This window comes from Pogona vitticeps, chromosome 12 (assembly GCF_051106095.1).
Source record: "Pogona vitticeps strain Pit_001003342236 chromosome 12, PviZW2.1, whole genome shotgun sequence".
In the NCBI taxonomy this organism is placed as follows: Eukaryota; Metazoa; Chordata; class Lepidosauria; order Squamata; family Agamidae; genus Pogona; species Pogona vitticeps.
The window spans coordinates 10813911-10837363 of NC_135794.1; the positions used below are offsets into that span (position 1 = coordinate 10813911).

A 23453-nucleotide genomic window follows, 5' to 3' on the forward strand; every position below is an offset into this window, starting at 1 on the left:
GGCTTTGTGGACTGAATTTCTCCACTGTCAAGAAAAATGGCCCGCTATCCAGGTAGCCCCAATCGGACTTGATTGTTCCCACCTTGGGTCTTCCAACTTCATTTTATTTATTTATTTATTTATTTATTTATTTATTTATTTATTTATTTATTTATTTATTTATTTATTTATTTAACTTATATGCCGCCCACACTTTGGAGTCTGTTCAGGAGCTTCCAGGGGGCCCGCCAACTTCTTCCATACAATGGTCTTGTTTTCAACCCTCTTGCAGGGATGGCATTGTGGGAGACTGCCAGAAGCTCCCGGGCATCAGCCCGTCTCCCTGCAGGTGGATGTCCCACCTCAAAACACCTCAGCACTCAGCACCGGCCACTCACCCAACTATTGGGGCTGGAACGACCCAGCCTCAGGATGCACCCGGAGAGGCTCAGGCATGCCAACAGAAAGGACGTTGGAAAAAGGGGGCTCCAGCAGTGAGGAAGAGGAAGAGGAGGTGGTGGCGGCTTCAGCCAACGACATAGATGAGGATGCCTGCCAAGCTGAGGAGAGGCCTGTGACGAACACGGGTTCGAAAACACACGTGTTTGGTTGGACAGAGAGCAATCAGGAGTTTGCACATGCTAAAATGAGCTGAAAGAGTCCAATTCAGCCAGCCATGCTACAACACTCCTTCTCACAAGTCTGCCCACATAAGAACACCCTGGTACTCTCAGATATTTTTGTGAAAAGGTCAAGTGGGCTTTATAGTCCTTAGACTTAACTTGCACCACTGACAGGACTCTAAGTAAGCTAGGCCGAGGCAGCACTCTCAGATGACCCTATGACAAGTGTACTGTTCAGGAAACCAAATGAGTTTTATAATCTTTATTTTATTAAAGAAAAAGCATGTTACTAGATATTCAAAGCCAAATTAAACCAAAACAAATAAACTAGCATTGTGCTGTTTAGTTACAAAGATGTAGTGAGGCAAAGAAAACATGAAAAATAGAAAAGTATTCAAAAACCTTATTAAAAATACAAAAAGACATTAAAAAGAGTCAAAACAGTTCCAGTACAAGAAATCATTAGTAAAAACCAAAATAATCCAAGTTGGTTATAAAAAGGCTATAGTCCTCAGTGATCCTATAGAATAAAAACCCCTAAACAAAAGTAAAAATCCATTATATGTCCCATAGTCCTTAGAAAAGAAAAATCCAGTAAATAAACCATAGTCCTTACTAAATTACAAGAGCATAGTCCATATGGAGTATTCCAAGAAAAGAAGTCCATAAAGAATATTCCATAGGTAACAGTCCATAGAAAATAGTCCATGTACAGTCCTTAGGAAAATCCCATAAGTCCAAAAGTAATCCAGCAAAGCATAGAAACCAGTCCATGTAGGTAGTCCCAAATGGCTGAAGATTAGGTCACGAATGAATGAAAGGTCGGTCTTGGAAAGACAAAGTCCATAGGTAAAAAGTTCCTTTTTCAAGAGTAACTGGCAAGGGCCTAATGCACCTTCCCACGATGTCATCCAATCAGAGTTCGTTACTAGGCAAACAGTCCTGTTACATCACATGAATTCTTTCTCATACACAGCAGATGTTATTTGGGTTACGGTGGTTTATCAAAGAGTCACAACAATTCCCATCTATCTAATCACACAGAGTCCTTCTCAGGCCTTCAGAATAACATTCTCTCTGCTCGCCTAGAAAACAATTTGTCAGCATAGCACAGATACTATATACAAAGAAACAAAATGGAACCTCTCTGGCTCACTTCATAATTACAAAACCCATATGCCTTAAAAGATTTTAACTTAAAAACCCATCTCATCACAAGGCCCACGGCCGCAAGTCCCGCAACTGAGGGCTTGGAGACGGTGAGGAGCTGTGACCCCTCGATGGAGGAGCTGGTCGCATTTCCTTCCCACTGAAAGAGGCGGACCATGCGCAGAGGGCTGAGGCCCGGTGGGCGGGAGCCTGGCAGCAGGAGAACCAACACCATGCCCGCCCGTGCCAGCGACCACGTGAGGGCAAGGGGCTTCCCAGGGTCTTGACCGAGCACTCTATGAAGCCACCACCTGAGGGGGCCTGTCTGCCCACTCGGATCCGAAAGCCCAGTAAGATCCTTCATACATTCAACCTTGGTGTCTGTTATTTTCACCATGTTTTCCATTTTCCACGGCTTTAAGTAATTTTTCTCTACTTCTATTAATCTCATCATTGGGGCTTCCTCTTTCTCCCGCTGTGGCCTGTTCTATTGGTTGTTATCCACAACCTCCCATTTTCCACATTAAATATAATCTGTCCATACCACCTTTTGGATGTCGAGTGTGATTCATGTTCACTAACTACCTTCCCCCCGCCAAAAAAAAATCCCACCCTCCCAAAGATGTCAAACAAAGCTTTTTGTTCCCCAAGAGCCCATGTGCCCAAGGAGGGACCAAGACGGCGTCAACACTCGGACCAACCCTGTCAGCCTGGGACAGCCACAGTGCTGCTGCTTCTGGGGTTGGGAAAGAGATGCATGAAGAGGACCAGATGCTGCCTTCCACACCCATCTCGTGCAGCTCCATTACACGCAAGGAGCCGTTTTCCCCAGCCCCCATTCCCAGTAAATCTCTCCTGTGCAAAGCAGCCTTGTGGCTGGTGGCAGCTCCCTTTCCAGCACATACCCATCCTGATGTGGGTGAAAAGGACCCGGAGAGGACTCGGGGGGGGGTGCGCTCCATTTGAGAAGTCCATGGCACTGAATCCCCCACCCCCATGGGCCATGCCTGCTCACCTTCCCTGTCTCATAACCAGGAGGCACCTCTCCACCTCATCAATGAGCCACAATCATTCACACCTAGTTACACAAAATGCACACAAACAACCATAGGATTTTGGTTAACACATTTGATTTTGCATAACCACTGGATAGGTTGTTTGCTTCTTCCTCATCAGTCAGTCAGTCCTTCTGGATTTGCTGCTTTGTCTGCTTGGGTGTGTTATCCACAGGGCCGTGTGTCCAAAGTGGCCTGTTCTCAACATCTAAGCTAGTGTGTTCCTCTCGGGCATGGTGGAGGATGTTGGAGAGGATACAGTTCAGTCAAGCTGAGGTAATAATTCAACTACCAGTCTGGCCAGCTGTTGTGGCATGTATGTCTGCGTGCAGAGGCACCCTTTCGTCTTTTCCTTCAGCCAATAAAACCTCTTGGGACAACCTTGCGAGAGTAAGCTACAGAGAACTCAGTAATGAGAGCTCTCACATTCAAAATAATAATAATAATAAAAAAACCAAATCTGAGAAGTGTGTCTGCTATGAAGCCAACCTTAACTACCGTCAAGCCAACTTGACTCCATTTGGAAAGAAAGTACCTCGACCCCTCGTTTGTTGTCGGCAGTCCAGACAGGAATGAGTTTCAAAATGGAAAACAAATTACCGAAAGCAGACCGAAATCTTGGGTATAGATTGACGATAGTACAGGTATCTTAAGAGCAGGTGGAACTCATTGCCTGCTAAGCTGCTCTGCCATCATCCTGCTGAAGATCAGAGTCGAACTTCTCTAGGCAGGGCTGTCAAAGGAGGTGAGGTGGGTGGCTCTTATGGGGAGGACTTTTTCAGCCCTGGGGGGGGGGAGACCCTCCTCCCAGTTCTGCCCTCCCCAGGAAGGCCTCTTTCTTCCCTTGAGGCATTGTAATCACTCAGTTGCTAAGAGTGGTGTTCCTTTCTAGAATCGGGGATCAAGAGAGTTGTGGGGGGGGAACCTCAGGGCACTGGAGGGCACGGGTTGAATGGCCGAGGGTCAAACGAGGCCTCCTCCGTTGTTGATTTAATTTCATTTTATTCCAAATATTGAAAGAACAGAAAGTTGCTCCCCTCTCCACCCACCCCCAACCCACCCCCAATTATATTTTAGTGTTTGGTACATATCAACTATAACTATAAAATATATATAAAGTTTAGAATAAAGACTCTGCTGAGGCAAGACATTCAGATGTGGTTATAAGTATGCTACTTAGTGCCAATAAGGGATTTCAAGGGCTAGGGTCAACTATAGTAATCAGCAACCATTAGACCCAAACAAGAGTCCTTGAGAAGAAAAACAAATGGCAGGGCTTCACTGTCGTACGTCAAAGAAAAATTAGACCGGTCTTGCTCAGCGGCTTCTGCTTCACCAAGCTTCACGGCTGAGAATGGTTGGGTGACACGGATTGTCCCATTGGTTCGCTGTGCACCTCGGGAGGATGAGGTGGAGACGGGTGGAGCTTCTCAGGAGGAGGGCCATGAGGGACCTGAGACACTGTAGACTCCTCTGTGGACTCAGAAGGCTCCAAGTGGTCTTCATCCCCTGCAGTCTCCTTTTTCCTCTGTTCTTGCTGAGGGAAAAGAAGATGGAGAAAAGGGAGATACTAGGAGCAACAGGAATGGTTTCAAAAAGCTTTGTGCTCGCTGACCCACCTGAGCAAACTACGAGAGGGCTTCACACCACAAATGGGTCTCTGGACAGGGAGATACGCTCTTTCCTATCTAAGCTAGGATACCCTTGTGATCTCCTAACCATGTGTTGATGAGGAAGTTCTGTGTAGGCCATTTTCACTGCCTGCCATTTTTACATTTAGATTCCGTCTCCCCTCACATGCCCATCTTTCTTCTTCTAGTTAATGGGGTGGAGGCATACATTTAGTTGCCCCGTTTATATGAGACTTATTATATGTCTATCCCATCTTTCTTTCAAAAAAACCACCAAAAATTTTCAGAGTACTGTAGTCTGAATGCACATCATCACCAAGTTACCCTCACAAACTATCCTGGGAGGTACGTTAATCTGAGGAGATAATTAGGTGAAGGTCTCCCAGCAAGCTTCAGGACAGAGTGACTGCATTCAGATGGATGTCCAGCCCTGGAGTCAAGAAACGCTGATCCCTGGACTTCATGAGCAATTAAATATCTTTTTAAAAGTTCTTCCAGAAAAAGAGCAGGAGTTGTACTAAATGAAGCAAACCTCTTCCAAATACACCCCAGCTTCTAAGAATGTGGCTAGAAGACTCACCTCTCTCCTTCTCTTTATAGGGTACATTCTTTTTTGCCTCCCCTATTTATTTAGTTCAATCTTTCTTCTGCTGTTCAGGGTCGAGTGTCTGCCCCCAAGGTAACGGTTTGAAAGAGACAGACGTCTCCTTTTTGAACCTCACCTCCTGATCCTGCAGCCGCCTCTTGTGAGCCATTTTATAGAGTTTGTGGAGCTTCTTTCCATCCTGTTCAATAAATTTGGACACATATATCCACAGGTAGCTCCCAACTCCCTGGCTCCAGTTTTCAGAGCGATTTTGATGCATTATCTAATATTGCCACCCAGCTTCCCCAGAGACTGGCAAAGCCAGAACAAAACCATGCAAACTGAGAGAAGTCATGCAAACAGGCTTAAATGAGAAAAGCAAAACGTAAATAGATGGAAGACATTTAGTTCTGTATAAAGGATACAGAGCAGAGGTTGCCATGGTGCAGAGGCACATGTTCATACGGACAGCACTTTTGTTGATCTGTGCAAGCAGGTACGCACCAAAATATAAACAGACTATAAAACAGGTGACAGCAGAAGATGTGAACAGCATCCTTGAAGGTGTCCTGTTTTGGAGATGGCAGCAAGGAGGAAGGAAAGATCTACCTGTGGTGCTCCGATGGTGATAAATAGACCACCAACGCATGCAGACACCCCAGTTGTTATCCCATATGCAAGTGAGTCATGTGAGGGCAGCCGATATGGCCTCTGCTGGTGTAAGCAGGAAGAAAGGGACAGATCCTGTCCAGTTCTGTGCAACGGGTATCTTGTGTACCTTCTCTCTCTTGCCCTTTGTTTTCTTTCTCTCTTTCTCTCCTTCCTTCCCCTTTTTACTCGCAGTCCCCTTTTCTTTGCCTTCCTCATCCTCCTTTGTCTTCTGCTTCTTTCTCGCAGGACTTTGATCCACTCCATCCAGCTAGAGAGAAGAGAGGGACATCCAACCCATCGATTCGTTTCAATCATTTCTCATCCCTCCTTTCCTCGGAAAGAATCCAAGGAGGACAAAGCCAATCAACGAAAAGCATTCAATTAAAAACAATGATACTGCTTTTAAAATTGGAAGGCAGCCAGTGAAGCAAAAAGAATGCCTTCTAGCCAAACTTCAGCTGTTTTGCCAAAAATCTTAGCATACAAAAAAATCTAAGTTGAGTTTCTCTGAACGTCTTCCACAGACTGCTTGTCTGATTGCCGAGGAGGAGAGACTCCATTCCCATGCTCATCCCTGTTCTCCTTTTGGGTATCTTTTCTAATCACAAATGTTGCTTTTCCACCGCATACCATCCTCTGGAGGTCAGGCAGATTATTTACCTACACAAGCCTGGAAAGCCAAATTGAAGTAGATAAAAAATTATGGATGGAAGGGAGGAAGTTCATATTGTAGTAATCACTCCACAAGCCAACCCTCCAATAAGCTGCTGGAAAACTCCAGTCTCTCTTGCCTCTGTCTGTGTATTGTGAATTAAGACTCCGCAACCAGCAAAAGCAGTTGATTTAAAGAGCTACACAAGGACTCAGCTCTGAATAAATAGGGTTTGGGAATGTGCTGCTTGTTGCCCGTTTGTGTGGACCCGAAGGTCAGGCGGTGCTTCCTTGACAGGTCAAATGTGCTCCCGGTTCCTGGGATGCTTGGGGCGCTCCAGAGGTCTTGAGCAGCAACTCCCTATAGCGATCGCAAAAAGTCAATGTCTAGTGAAAAAATTGTCATGCGGGGTAACTGTCTAGCGAGGCACCACTGTAGCCCAATTCTGGCCTTGCTTTACTCTAATAAGGTGTGTGTTATGTTGCCATGTTTGTATTACCTTTTTACCCACTCACATTTTTGTCAAGTCCAGAAGCAAGCAGTGCCACCTGCTGGTTCACTGGGGACAATGCACCCAGTAGCTTGTAAAGATGGACTATCCGCTGGCCCTCCTTGTGGCATGTGGAAAGAACTCACAAGGGCTCTACCTGCATGAAAGCTGTTCATACAAACAGAATTGGAATGTCTATAACTCACCTGCAGAATGCATGCATGGGACACAATACCCCAGTTTCACACCACCTCCAAGAATAGGGGAACAGGTGAGGGAAAAGCTCTACCTTGAAAATCCATCGCCAATGGGGATTGCATCTGAGCTATGCAGAGTACAGTGGTGCGCTGCATAGCGACGATAATCTGTGCAGCAAAAATCGTCGCTATGCGGATTTGTCGCTATGCAAAAAAAGCCCATAGGAATACATTAAAACCTGTTTAATGCGTTCCTGTGGGCAAAAAACTCATCTTAATGCGAAAATCCTCCATACGGCCGCCATTTTCGCTGCCCGGTAAGCGAGGAATCTGGGCAAAAACACAGCGGGCGGCCATTTTTTTTAACCCGGTGGCCATTTTGGAACCACCGATCAGCTGTTGGGAAATCATTGCTATGCGAAAATTGGTAAGCGAAACAGCTTATTGATCATTGCAAAGCGGTATTTTCCCATTAAAAACATCGCAATGCGATCGCAAAAACGATTGCAAAAACTTAATCGCTATGCGGATTCGTCGTTAAGCGAGGCGCCCGTTAAGCGAGGTACCACTGTATGTCTTTAAAAATCTAGAATTAAAAAAACTGTGAAAGGCCCAGGATAGGTGCTTAAGTGCAGAGTGTGTTTTGCTGACTCTGCAACCCTGTTCCTGAAAGCAGACCTTCCATCTAAGCCAGGAATGGACGACTTGCAGTCCTCCAGCTGCAGCTGGACTGCACATCCCATGAGCCTTAGACGGTGGGAATTGTAGTCCAAAATCTTAAAGGTAGCAATGACCTTCTAGTGAAGTAATTACTTGCATTTTATTATTTTGTGGAAACCAAACATGCACTGCCTGGAACACCCGTGAAGCGTGGACATTATTTTTAAAAACTCAGGCTCTACAGATGGTGGAAGGATATGCTTTTGAAGATGGAGCAAGAGATGAGCTATAATGAAAGGCTGAGAAGTAATAGATGGTCTGGACTCTAGACGTGATAGTTCTTGGAGAACCTTTTCTGTAGAACAGGATTGAAAAACTGTAGGCTTCCAGATGTTGATGGGGTTTTTTTTGGACTGCCAATCCCATCAGCTATAGCCAATGGTGGAGAATTATTGGAGCCGCCATCCAGAAGTATCTGGACAAATCTGGTTATCCATTCATTCCTGCTCTAGGGAGTGACCCTGTCCAGAGTCCTGGCAATTTGTGTCTGGAAGTGAAATCATACAAGTTGTGGTGGCAAGTAAAGTAACATCTAATTCACAAAGTGCTGATTGTGTTTCTGGTTATGTACCTGTTTGTCCAACGGTCGTGCAAGTAGGAACACAACCAACATCTTGTAAACTTGTGGCAGTTAGCTTGCAATATTTCAAGTCATAGATTACCTTGCTTGAGAACCTCATTCTTTGGAGGCTGGCTGCAATGATGAAGGGGCCACAATAGATGAGCTCGTTTTGAGGACTTGTGGTGGCCTCCTTAATGCTGTTTCTTTCTGACCATTCTTTAGGTGCCCATGAGAGTTTTCTTCTTACAATCTTGGGACTGACCATAGGAATTGCCCTTCTAGCTTTGGCTTCAGTGATTCTGTTATTTCTTCTCGCTGGTAAGAAGCAGCAACAGTCAACTCACCTGTGAGCTGTTCTGGCCTCTAGTGCAATGGAACAATAAAACAAAAAAAGGGTGGATTTCAAGTGTGGCTTTGACTCAGATGCGTGGCTTGAAATACTATGTGTAATGGGTTGAGGTTGATGGATTAGATGCACTTTAAAGCAGGAGTTCTCAACCTTGGGTCTCCAGATGTTCTTGGACTAACACTCCCCAAACCCCTCACCACTAACTGTGCTGGCCACGATTTATGGGAGTTGTAGTCCAAGAACATCTGGAGACCCAAGGTTGGCTAAGCGCGTCTTGACATCATCCTTGACTACAAGGACCTGTATTGTCTACCTTCTAAGTTAGAATCGGCTTACATGAGATACGGCCCATAACTTTGTTTGGGCGTTAAAGCAGAACAGTGCAGTGATTCTCAACCTTGGGTCACCAGATGTTCTTGGAACGGCAGCTCTCAGAAGCTTCCACCACTAGCTATGCTGGCCAGGATTTCTGGGAGTTGTAGTCTAAGAACATCTGGGTATTCATGGGAACCACTGCATAGGGTAAGACAACATGAAACAGATGTGACCCTCTTCATGCCATTTTATCACACTGAACTGTCAGGAAAATCGGTGGCTTATGTAGTTCAATTCTGGCCTTGCTTTACTCTAATAAGGTGTGTGTTGTTGTTTTGCCATGTTTGTATTACCTGTTTCCCCGCTCATTTTTGTCAAGTCCAGAAGCAAGCAGTGCCACCTGCTGGTTCACTGGGGACGAGGCACCCAGTAGTTTGTAAAAGATGAACTATCCGCTGGCCCTCCTTGTGGCATGTGGAAAGAACGCATACGTTGCAAGGGCTCTACCTGCTCGAAGGCTGTTTGTACAAACAGAATTGGAGGGTCTATCCCTCACCTGCAGAATGCATGCATGGGACACAATATCCCAGCTTCACACCACCTGCAAGAATGGGGGAACAGGTGAGGGAAGAGCTCTACCTTGAAAGCCATCGCCAGTGGGGATTGCATCTGAGCTATGCAGAGCATGCCTTTAAAAATCATCTGTGGAAGGCCCAGGATAGGCGCTTAAATGCAGAGTGCGTTTTGCTGACTCTGCAACCCTGTTCCTGAAAGCTGACCTTCGATGCCTTCCATCTAAGCCAGGAATGGACCACTTGCAGTCCCCCAGCTGCTGCTGGACTGCACATCCCATGAGCCTTAGACAGCACAGCCAACAGTGGGACTTGTAGTCCAAAATCTTAAAGGTGGCAATGACCTTCTAGTGAAGTAATTACTTCCATTTTAATATTTTGTGGAAACCAAACATGCACTGCCTGGAACACCCGTAAAGCGTGCACATTATTTTTAAAAACTCCTCCATGTCCAATACATCAATACATTGGCAAAAGAATGTCCCTGGAGGGCTGCCTCCATTACATTACTGGCAATTCATAATTTTTTCTCCTTGTGGGAAGAGACACTGAAATGTTGCTATGCAAATGTCATCAGGGGGAGGGGATGATGACTAGTACTGCTGTGCGGACATCCCAAATCCACTGTGTGCAGTGCATTTCAGCAGGAGCAGCCAGTGCAAAAGAGGAAAATTTTCCTAAACAGAAAATCTTTGCTGATCAACATTCCCTCTATTTCCACACACCTCCCTGGCGTTCCATTGCACAACTAGAACAAAAGGGACTGGAAACAATAGGTGTGGGTCCCCGGGGGGGGGCTTGGTGGAGTCAAGCACACTCGGGCTTCTTAGAGGGAGACTTGCTTTTGCTATACTGATATATCAATAAATTATTTTATATATATATTCTGCTCTCAGAAACAAGTCTCCCTCTAAGATGCCCGAGCGCGCTTCAGTAAAAATGATTTATCTTTATATCAATAAAAATAATTTATTGATATATCAGTATAGCAGAAACAAGCTTCTAAGATGCCAGGGCATAAAATCAGTGATTCAAACAGGAGGAAATTAACACGTACCGATAAAAGTTTTTCGGACAGTAGTCCTGGGATACAAACCACAGCACAACAGAGGTATGGAAAGTATTGGAAGAACTGGAAAACCTTTCCCTCGTGTGACTAGGGCCTTAATCTGCTTGGCAATTCAACAGTGTGACAAATGTTAAGGACTGGCACATCTATATACCACAGAAGCTTTCCATTTCTAGACGATACACCACCAATTTCATTCAAACGGGTATTTATGTTGTCCAATATAGAAAGTGGGACATTGTTCTCTTGCAGCATTTTTCAAAATGGCTGTTACTAAATTCTGCATTCTTCTTTTGGATCACAAAGCTGCACTTTAGAAAAGAACCTCAGAATATACTCATAACAGAGGATATGGATTCCAGGAAATCCTTTTCTGGCTGCACTGAAAAATCCAAAATTAAAAAATCCGTTCAAGTGTTCAAAAGGAACCCTTCACTTAAGGACGGATTTGAAACAATGCTGAGGGGCTTCCAGCATATCATCTGGAATCATCACCTGATTCTTCCGGATGGTAATTCAAGTCAATTGCTGCTGTGCCTTGTGTGGATGCAACACTCTGCTTTTGGAACTGGTTTTTGTTCTGGCCATCTTGAGTGTCTGAAACCTGCACTCTCTGAGAGGCATTTTGGAATTCTGCTGAAACCAGAGATGCAAATATCCATTGTAGAATTCAACAGCTGTCAGCTTCTTCTTAAGGGTCACGGTCTTTGCTCCAACCCAGCCTTCCTAGAAAAGGGAAATAGGCAAAGTGAGACTGGGGAAGGCCAGAGCACTTCCTGCAAGTCTACAGGGTCACTGCCCACAGCTAGAGGCTAAGCATGCTGTCCCTCTCGGCTTTCAAGGCTTTGTAATGCCATCTTTCTTCGGCTACAGGAGTCAGCTTGGAGAACATGGGGGAAGGGCCTGATGAAACCCCCGAACTTTGTCTGGGAGAAGGAGAAGGCAGAGGTTCCAGAAAGGCATTAGCATCCACCATAGTGTGCATTTTGAAGCCAGGGTAAAGACAACACGAGCAAGCAAGTAGAGCATAAAGCTACATTTGAAACCATTCCTTCAGTTTAATAAATTGGGACTGGACCACTACCCCAACAGGGAAAGGGGGATTTTAAAGAATGGAATACCACACTTAGGAACATACCTTGCAGTGGATCACTAATGTTTCTGACTTCTTATCGTAGAACACTGATCCTGGGAGAATCTCATTTTCAGGTCTTAACCTATCTGGACGGAAAACACGTGTTCTACTCATTGCTTTCCCACAACAAGTGATTATTAAGTTATTATAATAATAATATATTGTCATTGTAAGTATATACACAGTATACCCATACAATGAAATTCACAGACACCCAGAGACCAGACACATGCACACACACAAAATTCCCCAAACACTCCCCACCCACTAAAAAATCCCCCACTAAAAATACAAACATCTACACCGCAGGCCAAGTAACACAGTCCAACTAATTATTCACTACTGGTGGTCTTTAAGCTCATTATTAATTGCAATTATAGCTCTGGGATTAAAAACTATTGAGAAAACGTGTGGTCCGAGTCTTAATTGTTCTATATCTTCTGCCAGACGGCAACAGTTCAAAAAAGTTATAAGCAGGATGGGAAGAGTCTCTCAGGAGGCTGTGTGACTTCCTTAGACAGCGGGATGTGAAGATGTCATCCAGGGTTGGTAGCTGGAGCTCGATGATATTCTGGGCAATTTTAATGGTTCTCTGTAGAGCTTTTTTGTCTGCTACAGAGCTACTCCCAAACCATGCCATAATGCCATAGGTTAGGACACTCTCAATGGTTCAACCTCCTTCTATAACCTCATCAAAGTAACAGATCTTAAACGTGCTTCCCAATGCTCCTTAAGCTCTGGCCTTTGTAAGGCTCAAGGAGACACTTTTGTAACTCAGCTGGATCAGCTAATAAATCTTAACACACCTCATACTCTCCAAATTTGTTTCTGGGATCAATACATGCATGGTGCTTTTCGCTGACCTTAGATGTCACGATGCACTATAGCACAACTACCACTTTCCTATGTAAGTGGAGTGGCTCAGCTTTGGGTTACTAAAGGCTTTATAGATCCAAAGCAGTACTTTCAGAAGGGGACATACAGCCAAGCTGGATACCGAAACAGTAGTAAAAACACTTGCAGGAAACAAATTATGGGCAACAAAAGAAATATAAGCTCTACTTCATAGAATGCCCTGCAGTGTCATTTAACCTTTATTCCCCAGCGTTTTACAAATGGGAATATTAAATGATTCATTTACGAACCAACAAAATCAGGCAATGTCTCCACTTCTGCAAGATCCAGGAGCTTTACCACACTGCCCATCCACAGTGTTCGCAGGGGCATCTGAAAAGATACAGCACAATAAAATATCTAGGCACAACATATATTAACACGAGGCATCTTGTGTCTCAGGAAGTGGTGTTGTCCATGAAAGCTTACACTGAAATATAGCAGTTAGTCTTTAAGGTGCCACAAGAGTTTTCTTACTTTTTATTTCTCTTTTGTTTTTTGCCTGACTTACATGGGAGAAATTCAGAGTTACCTGCTGCTTTACAGGAATTCTAAGGAACTGTCTTACATTGAGCCAGACCATGACTCCACCTGGCCCAGAGTTGCAATGACTGGAAATGGTTCTCTAGGGAGTTCAGACATTCACTTCCCCAGGCCTACCAAGGACTTAACGTGGGACAACTGCATGCAAAGCATGTACTCTTGACAGACCAAGCCTGCTTCCTCTGGGAAGGCGCCATGCTCAGTTACCAGTAGAGAAAAGAACTAATTCCTCCTTTCCCCTGATGGTGTTTCAGCAGAGGCATGGCATGTGTAAAATCAACAGGATGTCCGCTCAGCCTGGAGGAGGTCTCCAGGCATAGGAGCAGAGCAGTCTTGTTAGTCTAGGGCCGCAAAACCACCAATAATTCACATAGCACTTTACTCAATAACTGGCTTTATCCACCACCAGCTTCTCTGGCCTGCAATTAAATATATCAGCACCAAGAAAGAGGAGTGTGTCACTGGAACGTTTAATACATGAAGCGAAATCTAAGGCTAACAAAAATAACACATATTTCACCTGCCAAGCTCTACAAAGTTATGTTGGGGAAAAGGCACAGAGTTTATGCTTGGTTTTTGGTCACTTTCTATTTGAGGGTGGACCAGAAGCTTCAACTATGCTACTATAGTAGTACTTTTTGTTGCTTTTCTTGAATGTTATTATTATTATTATTATTATTTATTTGATTTATACCCCACCTATCTGGACCGATGGACCACTCTAGGCGGAATGTTACTCTGTGTTCTTTTGAAGGCACAGCAAAGTAAAAGTTGGAAGTGAGTAATTTTTGTAAACCGATTTGCAAGACTCTTCTTACCAATGTTCCCAAGGCACGGTGCATCCTTAGTATTTGCTCAGGGGCCTGCTCTTCCCATTCAATGCAGCTCATAGCAGCAGTAACTTTAGGAGCTTTAAGATAAAAGCAAATGCAGGAGTCAACAGACCTCATTTTACACCTTAGCTCTTTAAATATTTGGACATCTCTTCTAAATAAAGCCACCATTCAGATAATTGCATCACTAGTATTAATTTACTACAGTGTACGGTAATGTCATAATCCTTCCTCATCTTAAAAGAATGCCACCATACTCACCTCTTGGCCTCCCAACCCACCAATGGTGGGATTCAGCAGGTTCGCGCTAGTTCTACAGAACCGGTAGCTAATGTATTATTGGTTCTGCAGAACCGTTTGTTGGCCTGCTGAATCCCACCACTGCCACCCACCCAGAAATCCTGATGCTCTACGGTGATTCATTAGAAGAATCAGCTGCTGCTCCTAACTTTCCTAAATGAGAGGGGGGGGGGGAGAAAAGATTCCTGGTGAAAAACTGATTGACTTATTTCAAACACCTTGTAGAAGAACCCTAACTAATAAAATAATAGTAAATTAAGAAGGGAATTGAACCAGTCTATTACACCAGTGATTTCCAGCCTTTTTGACACCAGGGACAGGTTTAGTTGAAGACCATTCTCCCAAGGTCTGGGGGAGGGTATTTGTTATGCAGTAGGTTGCTGGAAAACAGCTTTGAATCAAGCCCATTACATGTATTATACCAGGACAAGATGAGTGGTGAGCAGGAGGTGAGATGCAATTGAAGCTCCACCTCCTGTTAGATCAGCAGCGGCTTAAAATCTAATAGGAGTGCAGACTCCTACATTAGACTCTAATGCCACAGGCCCAGCAGATCTTGCAGCAACAGGAGGGGAGCGAAGCTCCACCTCCTGTTAGATCAGCAGGTCAGAACCTGATAGGAGCACACTGACAGGAGGCGGAGCTTCGCTCACCGCTCACCTCCTGCTCGCCACTCATCTGGTCCCAGCGGCCCGGTCCTTCCAAGGCCATGGACTGGGACTGGTCTGTGGCCCGGGTCTTGGGGACCCCTGTATTAGGCAATACTGACTTCATTCAAGAAATACCCCAAACATACCAGCTGTTGTTCCTTCCTTTGGCTGCTCTCTCTTGTTCCTTAAACTTTCGGCTAAGTTTTCTAGAACAGCAATGAGCTGAGAAAACAAAATCCAAAGCATATATTACAAAAGATAGACTCCAACCAATGTGATCATATTTATTCAAATTTCTAAACCAGGGAAGCACGTTTCTCCATTTTTATTGTTTCATCTGTCTAAAAATTAATACTTCATCCATCGGATGATGAAGTTCTTCTTGTTTGGTTCACTGATACATAAAACCTTCACTACCATTTCTTGTTGCAAAACCCACTTTGAAGAAGGGCCATGTTAACTTACCATGTCTGCACCCAGTTTGGATAACACTGACTCCAATTCTTTTGCCGTACAGTTGGGTGGAACTGGAACGGTTTCCTGTTTAATTATGGGACCTACATCAAACCTATGGACATAACACATAGCATTACGTTTTTACTTTTATCTTGGAGTTATGGTTTTTAAACAAACAATAAGAGCTCATGAGAGTTTGTAAATCAATGGGAGGACAAGAAGCTGTCAGAAAATTATTGATACACATCCCTGCAAGAAACAAGCCTTCAGTGTTTGATCTTACAAGGCCACCGTCAGTCAGAGCTACTTTAAGTGCCACTATTCTATAAAATCTAGATAGTAGATATACTACTCTACTTTGGTTAGAGTGGGTGGCATATCAGTTAAATAAATAAATAAATAAATAATCTATTTAAAAACTACAGTACAGAGATACCAGAACAAACATGAACTAAGGCAGTTTTGGCTGAACATCTCTACATACTTCTACATCTCTACATAAAACATACTGCCCAATGGTTTTAAGAGATCACATGAAACCTGCTACAACATTTTTGTAGTGTGAAAGTTTTGCTTTAGGTTCCAGACGACAAATGCCATTTGAACCTCTCCTCTCATTCTCCCACCCCTAGTCTTAATTCAATGCCCACTGTAGGATATACCTCCTAAACAAGTTCTTTTTGGCCCTGCTTCCACCTGTCATTTCTGAAAAATGTTTGGCATTCTTGGGGCTCTCCTTATTCTGTCACTTTGGCTCCAAAAACACTGACAATAACAAACTAAGTTCTTAGTTCTTATTATTAAGTAGCCATTGTCTGTACTTTTTTAATAAGCTCCAGACAACACAAAAATATAGAATCAAGCTGCATAATCCTAACCTTTGAATACATAAAAAAGAGAAAAGCATTTGTAATGGCACAATGTAGTTTTAACAGATGGGAAGATCACTCAGCACCCACAAAATTTTCAGAGTTGATAAAAAATAGGTTTTGACATGTTATTCCATTAGATAAAATAGCATTTATACCTCTTTGGCCTAATCTGCATTATTGTCACCCCAGTAACTGTATCTCCATGGAGTACTGTGTGGATGATTGGTGCGGGACCACGCCATCTCGGAAGACAGCTGGGATGGACATTCAATACGCCACTGAATCAGAAATTTAGAAGAAATTTGAAAATCAGAAGAGAATACTAATTCTATAATATGCATAAGCACTTAGTGACCAATTTATTTATTTGATTTGTATACCACCCATCTGGCAGCCAAGGCCACTCTGGGCAGTTGACAACAAATAAGAAAAAAACAGCAGAGTAACAAAATAGCAAAATTAATACACAATACAAAACTTATAATACAATAAACACAATTAAAAGTGTAGAGAAATAAAAACATGCAACATGGCAGTATGATAAAAGTTATATTATTGGACACGATTGTATCAGAGTATAGTTAGTTCAGGGAAGGCCTGTTTAAATAATGAGGTGTTTAGTAGCTTTCTGAATGTGCCCAGCGAAGGGGCCAGGCGGACTGCGGGCGGAAGAGAGTTCCACAGTTGCGGAGGTTCCGTTAAAAAGGCCAGACTTCCGGTGGTTGTTTTCCAGGCCTCTCTCGGGGTCAGGCCTCTCAGCCGCCCTGCCTGCAATGATCTTATAGGATGGGCAGACCTAACCGGAAGGAGGCGCTCAGCCAGATATTGAGGTTCCAAACCATTTAGGGCCTTATAGGTTAGTACCGTCCCCTTGAAACTGGTACGGAAGCGAACAGGTAGCCAGTGTAAGGCGGCCAGGGTGGGGGATATATGTTGACATTTTCTAACCCCACTCAGAAGTCTCACCACCGCATTCTGGACCCGTTGCAGTCTCTGTAGCAGTTCCAAGGGCAGCCCCACATAGAGGACATTACAATAGTCTAATCTCGAGATTACTAGCACATGGACCAGCATGGTGAGGGACCTGGTGTCAAGGTAAGGACGTAGCTGGGTGATCAGCTTTAGGTGGAAATAAGCTGACCGGACCACAGACACTATTTGAGATGTCACTGACAGCGATGGGTCCAAAATCATGCCCAAGCTATGAACCTCATCTTTCATGGAAACAGTGTCCCCCCCCCCAAAAAAAAGATAAGGAGGCACCCAGACAACAGAGGCCCCCACCCACAGGATTTCCATCTTCTCCGGGTTCAGTCTCAGTCTGTTTTCCCTCATCCATCCCGGCACTGCATCCAGGCAGCACTCAAGGGACGGCACAGCATCCACTGCAGAAGGATGGAAGGGGAGATAGAGCTGGGTGTCATCTGCGTATTGGTGACACAAAGCTCCAAAACTCCTGATGACATCCCCCAGCGGCCTCCTATCGATATTAAAGAGCATTGGGGAGATGACCGACCCCTGCGGGACTCCACAACGGAGAGCCAACGGAGCGGACAACATCTCCGCAAGCTGAACTCTCTGAGGACAGTCCACCAGGAAGGATCTGAGCCAGGGCAAAGCCTGAGCATCAACCCCCAACCCCGAGAGCCTCCCCAGGAGGGTACCTGGGGTATCAAAGGTGGTATCAGTGGTATCAAAGGCCACTGAGAGGTCGAGGAGAACCAGCAAGGACACTTTGCCCCATTGGCCTCCCTCAAGAGGTCATCTTGCAGGGTGACCAATGCTGTCTCCGTGCCATGATGCGGCCTGAACACAGACTGGAATGGATCAAGGGCACCAGTCTCCTCCAGGAGAGCATGAAGCTGGTTGGCCACCACTCTCTCTACCAGCTTGCCAATAAAGGGGATATTGGCAACTGGACGATAGTTGTTAATATCATCAGCCGCCAAGTTGGTTTTTTTCCAGATAGGCCAACCCCTTTTTAAATAGGCATCTTAACATTCAGTAAAGTTGTTGCAAATATATACTGCTCAATGATGGTCCCTTTTCCACTTTATGTACAAATGTATGTTGCCATCAGGGGGGTGCATTTGACTTAAATCACAATTTAAATCATGCTTTATATTTAAAACATTGTGGGTTTTTTTTTTTATTATTTACTGTATTTTTTTAAAAAAAATCCACTTTAAAATGTTTTAATTGTGATTTAAATCAATTTGATTTGAAAATAATTCCCCCCCCCCAAGGCTGGCATTCTGACAATTAACCTTATAAACTGTAGACAGTAGAGAAGCAGAGAAATGAAGGATAAGGGAAGTGGAACAAGAAAACAATCTGAATTTTTTAAAAATTGTTACATAAAACTGAAATTGTAAGATAGAAATGATTTAACACAGTAATAAAGATCCCACATTTTGTTCACCTTGTGAGAGATTAATAATAAGCTGAATACTTCAGGGAATAGTTCTAGCAGGCTCTACTTCAGGCACCAGTAACTTCATCCCACGCAGCATCCCTCCCCAGTGGTCAGAGACCTTCCACTTATATATTAGCCAAATACTCTGAATTATTTAGATCACACTGAGCATGCTCCAAGACCACAGTCTTACTATGGGAACTTCAAGATGAGGTCCTCATGGAGAGGATGGCCAAATGATGCCACCACACCGATGTCAAAGTGCTTGCACGAGGCAACATCTGGCCAGAAGTGGAGAGGGAGTTGAGACTGCTCTGCATAGTTCTTGACAGGCAGTCCCTTTGGCAGCTGGGGCTGTACAGTCACCACCTCCAGATGGTCTACAAGAGCATTCGGTCTGGGCTCCCTGCAACAGGACATTTTTAAAAAAGAGGTCAAATGGAAGATTTGACACTGCTAAGTTACTACCACACCAAGATCTAAACCCCACAAGAAAACTGCTCTATACCAAGTCAGATATCTGCTCATCTAAGCCAGTACTGTCTACTCTAGGGGAGGGAAAACTTAACTTCTGGGGCTAAAACTGGTTGTCTCTCCTTATGTCCTTTCCCTGTAAGATCAATGTTTGGTGATTTCCCAACCTTTGCACAGTATTCTTCTTCCTCAGTTCTAAAAAAGGTTGAACCTCTAAGGCTTTGTTAAAGATATAGTAAGTTCAAATGCTGGTTGATCCTTTGACGCCACCCACCATCAAAATAAAAACACCCTGAGATTGCTTTTGAAACAGAATGAGGCTCTCACACTGAAAGGTCTGCTTAAACTTGCCTCACATCTCTTAAAGTCTCGGTCACAAAGAAGTCACCAGAGATTACAAGGAGTGAGCCTGTCATTTGTGCACAAAGAATATGCTCTGCTGCTGAACTAGTCTTTTTATTCATACTTCTACTCCCAAACACTCTGGATCCCCATTATTCTGTATCTTGTAAATCATCTATGATGGCTTTCTGCAGACTTACTGCCATACGGTTAAATTATGGACTACAAGCCTTTAGTCATTCAAGAGCCTCCATTACTGGACAAAGTATGTGCACTTGATCGCATACTTTGTCCAGTAATTATTAAGTCCAGAGCACAGAAAAGAGTTCCGACTCCTGTCCTCTGAAGACGCCGGCCACAGACACTGGTGAAATGTCAGGAAGAAAAACCTTAAGAACACAGCCAAACAACCCGAAAAGCCTAAGAGAACCATCGGATCCTGGCTGTGAAAGCCTTCAAAAATACAATTATTAAGTTCTTTGCACAATTTCTACATTTGCTTTAGATGTGCTTCTCATTTGCTATTTCAGATGGCTTTTAAAACTGTTTTCCGTCATACATACAGAGAGGGAGAGAAGCCGCTTGGAGGTTTTTCTCATGCCAGTGTAGTCATTAGATAGATAAATAAATGAAAAGATCCTGAGGGTCTCAGGAAAAGGCCCTGCTGAGGCTGTCAAGTTGGAACCGGTGCAGAGCGACTCTAGAGGGGCTTTCCAGGGAAGGGAGATACCGAAGGAGGGATTTTACCAATGCCACTCTCCCCCCTCCTCCAGTGAGTTTTAACGGCCCTGGAGGGATCTGAAGCCAAGCCTGCTGGGTCCTGGTCCGGCCCACGAAGCCTTGCACCACCCGAGGGAACCTCCAGCCCCTGAGCCCCTCAGTTCCACAGCAGGGATGGATGGGAACCCGCCTGCTGCCCACGACCCTCGCCCAGCCCACGCAGGCCATCCCGGGCTCTCCGAGAAGCCGGTCCGCTTCCCGGGGCTTTCTCTCCCTGCCTTCCCCCCCCCCCGCTCAGCCACCCTTCAACCCAACTTCCGCTTGACCTCTGACCCCCACCCCCCACCCCCCGCTTCCCCTTTCTACCCCTGGGCCACAGGACACACCGAGCGGCCTGGAGGGCGCGGAGCGTCTCTAGGGAGAAGTCGTCGGTGCCGAAGAAAAGGACCCTCCAGGGCGGCCCCGCTCGCCTCCTGGGCAGCTCCCCGGCCGCCGCCGTCCCGTGAGCCCGCCTCCAGCCGTCCCGACCGACCCGCCACAACCAGCCCCTCATCGCCCCTCCGCCCACCTCCTCCTCCTCCCTCAGGCGTTGGCGTCGCGCGGCGATGACGTCAAGCGCGCTCGCCCGATTCTGAAGGCACAGTTGCGGGCGGGGAGAGCAGGCGGCGTGGGCGGGGCCTGGAGCCAAACGACGTCCTGGCCGAAGCGTCATCTAGAAACCGTGGCAACCGTATCCATGGCTGCCGACCGCTGGCCGAGTTCCAGGCCTCCTTGCGCTACATTCTCTCCCCACAGCTCTTGCTGTGTTGACACCCGAGTGCCTTGCAGGCAGGAATGCAACCGGGAGAGCTTCCCTGTTTTTAGCTTTAATACTCTGTTTTAATGATGTAAGGCGCCTTGGTCCCTTTCTTAGGAGGAAAGGGCGGTGAAAACCTTTTAAATAAATAAAATAAGTAAATATTCTGTGTTTGTCTGTCTGTCTTTGCTAGTTTTGTTTGAAGGCACAGTGGAGCTCAAGAGACAGGAAAAATAGGAGTGACTGCCTGATTCCAGCTCTTGAGCCTCATTGTTTGAGCCTCCACAGTTTCAGACCTCTGAGGAGGTGCACAACGTGTCCCTCGGCCACAGAAAGATCAAGCTGTGGGTTGGCTGGGACCACGGTGGGCTTTAGAGGACAGTCAGTGGATCTGAAAAACAGTCTCACGGCCTAGCACATTCCAAGACTTTAAAATCATGTCACTTTGAAAATAACAGTCTCCATTTTCTCTGTCTACAAATCCCATTCTCCTTCGGACCATCACATCCTGTTCTGAGGATTGTGAATTTTTTCTCTTTTTTTCCCTTGATAACATATCAAGACCCAATTCTGTATTTTGGAACAAAATAATATGACGAATGGCCAAAGCTCCAGTGGGAGATCCCCTGGGTAACACTAGTATATATGAAAATATCTCTGTTATGTTCGATCGCAGGCTGTCCATGCGTGTCATGAAAATGGGGAAGAAGGCTAGCGCCAGGATGCATTAATAGCACCATAGGTAGGTGACATGGTCAAATGCTGCGGGATTTGCACTGCTTTTAAAAGGGGTGAAATGTCAAGTCTTTGACTGACCACATGATACAAACCCTGCTTGCAATTGGTCCAGACTTTTCTGCTCCCAAAGTGGCTTTTCCCCCCCTCTGTCACTGGGACCGTCTCCTTTTTCAAGCTGGCATGTAGACCTCTGCTGTTATTTGATTTTCTTTAAAATATTTTACCATGCTCTTCTCCTTCAAAAGCACCCAAGGTGGCTCATATCATTAAAACATAATATTTAAAACTAAAACCAAAAGGTCTACAAAGGCTAAAAAGGATGAAAGAGCACACACTACAAGGTCAACAAAAGTCGCCTGGAAAAGACATTGAAAAGAGAAGGGCACAACCATCCGTTTTAAAATCCCACTCGAGAAACCAGCGAGGGAGGAAAAGCTTGAGTGAAGAGAAAGGCCTTGGCTTGCATCTAGGAGGACAGCAAAGATGGGGCCTGCCTAGCCTCAAGTGGGAGGGAGTTCCAAAGTCCATGGGGTGGAAAAGGTTGGGGACCCCTCCTCTAGCCAGCAGGTCACTAAGGCATGTGTCCCCTTGGCCGGATGAGACCCTCCAAGCTTTCTGGGCAAGCATTGCAACCAGCATGCACGGTAGTGGCGTCTGCGCAGATAATGAATATTAATGAGATATATCTGCATGGACCAATGAGAGTGTTCTAGAGGTGGAGTCACCAGAGTCTCTGCAGGAGGAAGAGAGGGAGAGAATAGAGTTTTGATGATGCTGGAGTCTGGGTGAGGGAGAGTGGTGGTTGAGGAGGAGGAGGAGGAGAATGGAGGATGTTTGGTTAAGAGTTAACAACTCTGCTTGTACTGTCATCATCTGTAACAATAAACAATTTGTATTTGGTGCTTTTAAAATGACACGTTGCCTGGACCTCTATCCTGAAAGATAAACAGTGTTGATGTCATCAACCAGTGGCAGCTGAACGACACATACTGTGAGCCCTTCGCTTGGTGGAACAACCAGGGGCCACGCGGGAACGTGACAACGGTGAACTCCCAAATCAGTCCCGCCACCCATCTATTCCCCCTTTCCCTTCTTTTCAAGTAACCCAGGCAGGGATGATGCTTTTCTGGTGACATCGGGTTTCAATTTAGTTTAAACTAGTTAATGTCCCCAGAGATGAGGTCAGTCCTGCACGCCTTACTTGAGAGCAAGGAAGAGAAGTAACGGATTGTGGTGTGTGTTATTCTATCGGGGTTCTTTCTCAGTTGTGAATCGTGGCGTGCTTTGCAAAACGACTGTTCAGACCTTTGATATTTTGTATTCTGAAACGAGGAAGGACCTTTCCATTATGTTCTTTTTCTATAAAAAGCTTTTTTAGAAATGTAGTTGTCTCAGGCTTGACTGGGGGGGAGGATCCCCCGACAGGTTCCTGGGCTGAACCTGGGAAGTTCTACCCCACTTGTCTGCAAACAAGACCTGGCGTGTTTCTTTCGGGCACGTACCCCCTCCCTGGCTCCTCCTGAACTATATCAGGGAGACACTTGCAACGCTTCCCCCACCCTCCAGCACCCACCCCCCACCCTGCCCTGGGACTCTTTTCTGGCCACACGTATCCGCGTTGTGCTCCATTTATGGGATTTCTGGGACTCATCTGTTGGAGTTCTCCCTGTGCTGCCTGGGCGTC

The 23453-nt window shown here is 45.2% G+C and overlaps 2 protein-coding genes across 2 annotated transcripts in view; both read right to left on the reverse strand.

Moving 5' to 3' along the window:
- Window positions 1–3788: 3788 nt before the first annotated feature.
- Window positions 3789–20824, reverse strand: LOC140702444 (methionyl-tRNA formyltransferase, mitochondrial-like). Its single transcript, XM_078380832.1, has 11 exons — window positions 20622–20824; window positions 18893–19105; window positions 16439–16561; window positions 15421–15523; window positions 15102–15177; window positions 13991–14082; window positions 12881–12962; window positions 11739–11821; window positions 11096–11326; window positions 5802–5942; window positions 3789–4343 (listed from the first exon to the last, which is right to left on the reverse strand). The coding sequence occupies exons 1-9, from the start codon at window positions 20786–20788 to the stop codon at window positions 11117–11119; spliced, it is 1149 nt and encodes a 382-aa protein (XP_078236958.1). The 5' UTR covers window positions 20789–20824; the 3' UTR covers window positions 3789–4343; window positions 5802–5942; window positions 11096–11116.
- LOC140702388 (methionyl-tRNA formyltransferase, mitochondrial-like) overlaps window positions 5852–23453 on the reverse strand; it is an 83376-nt gene continuing 65774 nt past the window's right edge. The window contains exon 10 of the mRNA XM_078380829.1: window positions 5852–6334. The gene's annotated coding sequence lies outside the window, so the exon portion shown is untranslated. The remainder of the gene's footprint in view (window positions 6335–23453) is intronic.

Excerpts from the sequence above, each read along its gene's own strand:
- LOC140702444 (XM_078380832.1), bottom strand. The coding sequence starts at position 20,788 with ATGAGGGGCTGGTTGTGGCGGGTCGGTCGGGACGGCTGGAGGCGGGCT. Across the intron at positions 16,562-18,892 it reads CTCATCTTGAAGTTCCCATA|TGGCGTATTGAATGTCCATC; the intron begins GTAAGACTGTGG and ends TTTCTGATTCAG. Across the intron at positions 14,083-15,101 it reads AAAGGAAGGAACAACAGCTG|CTCCTAAAGTTACTGCTGCT; the intron begins GTATGTTTGGGG and ends TTTATCTTAAAG.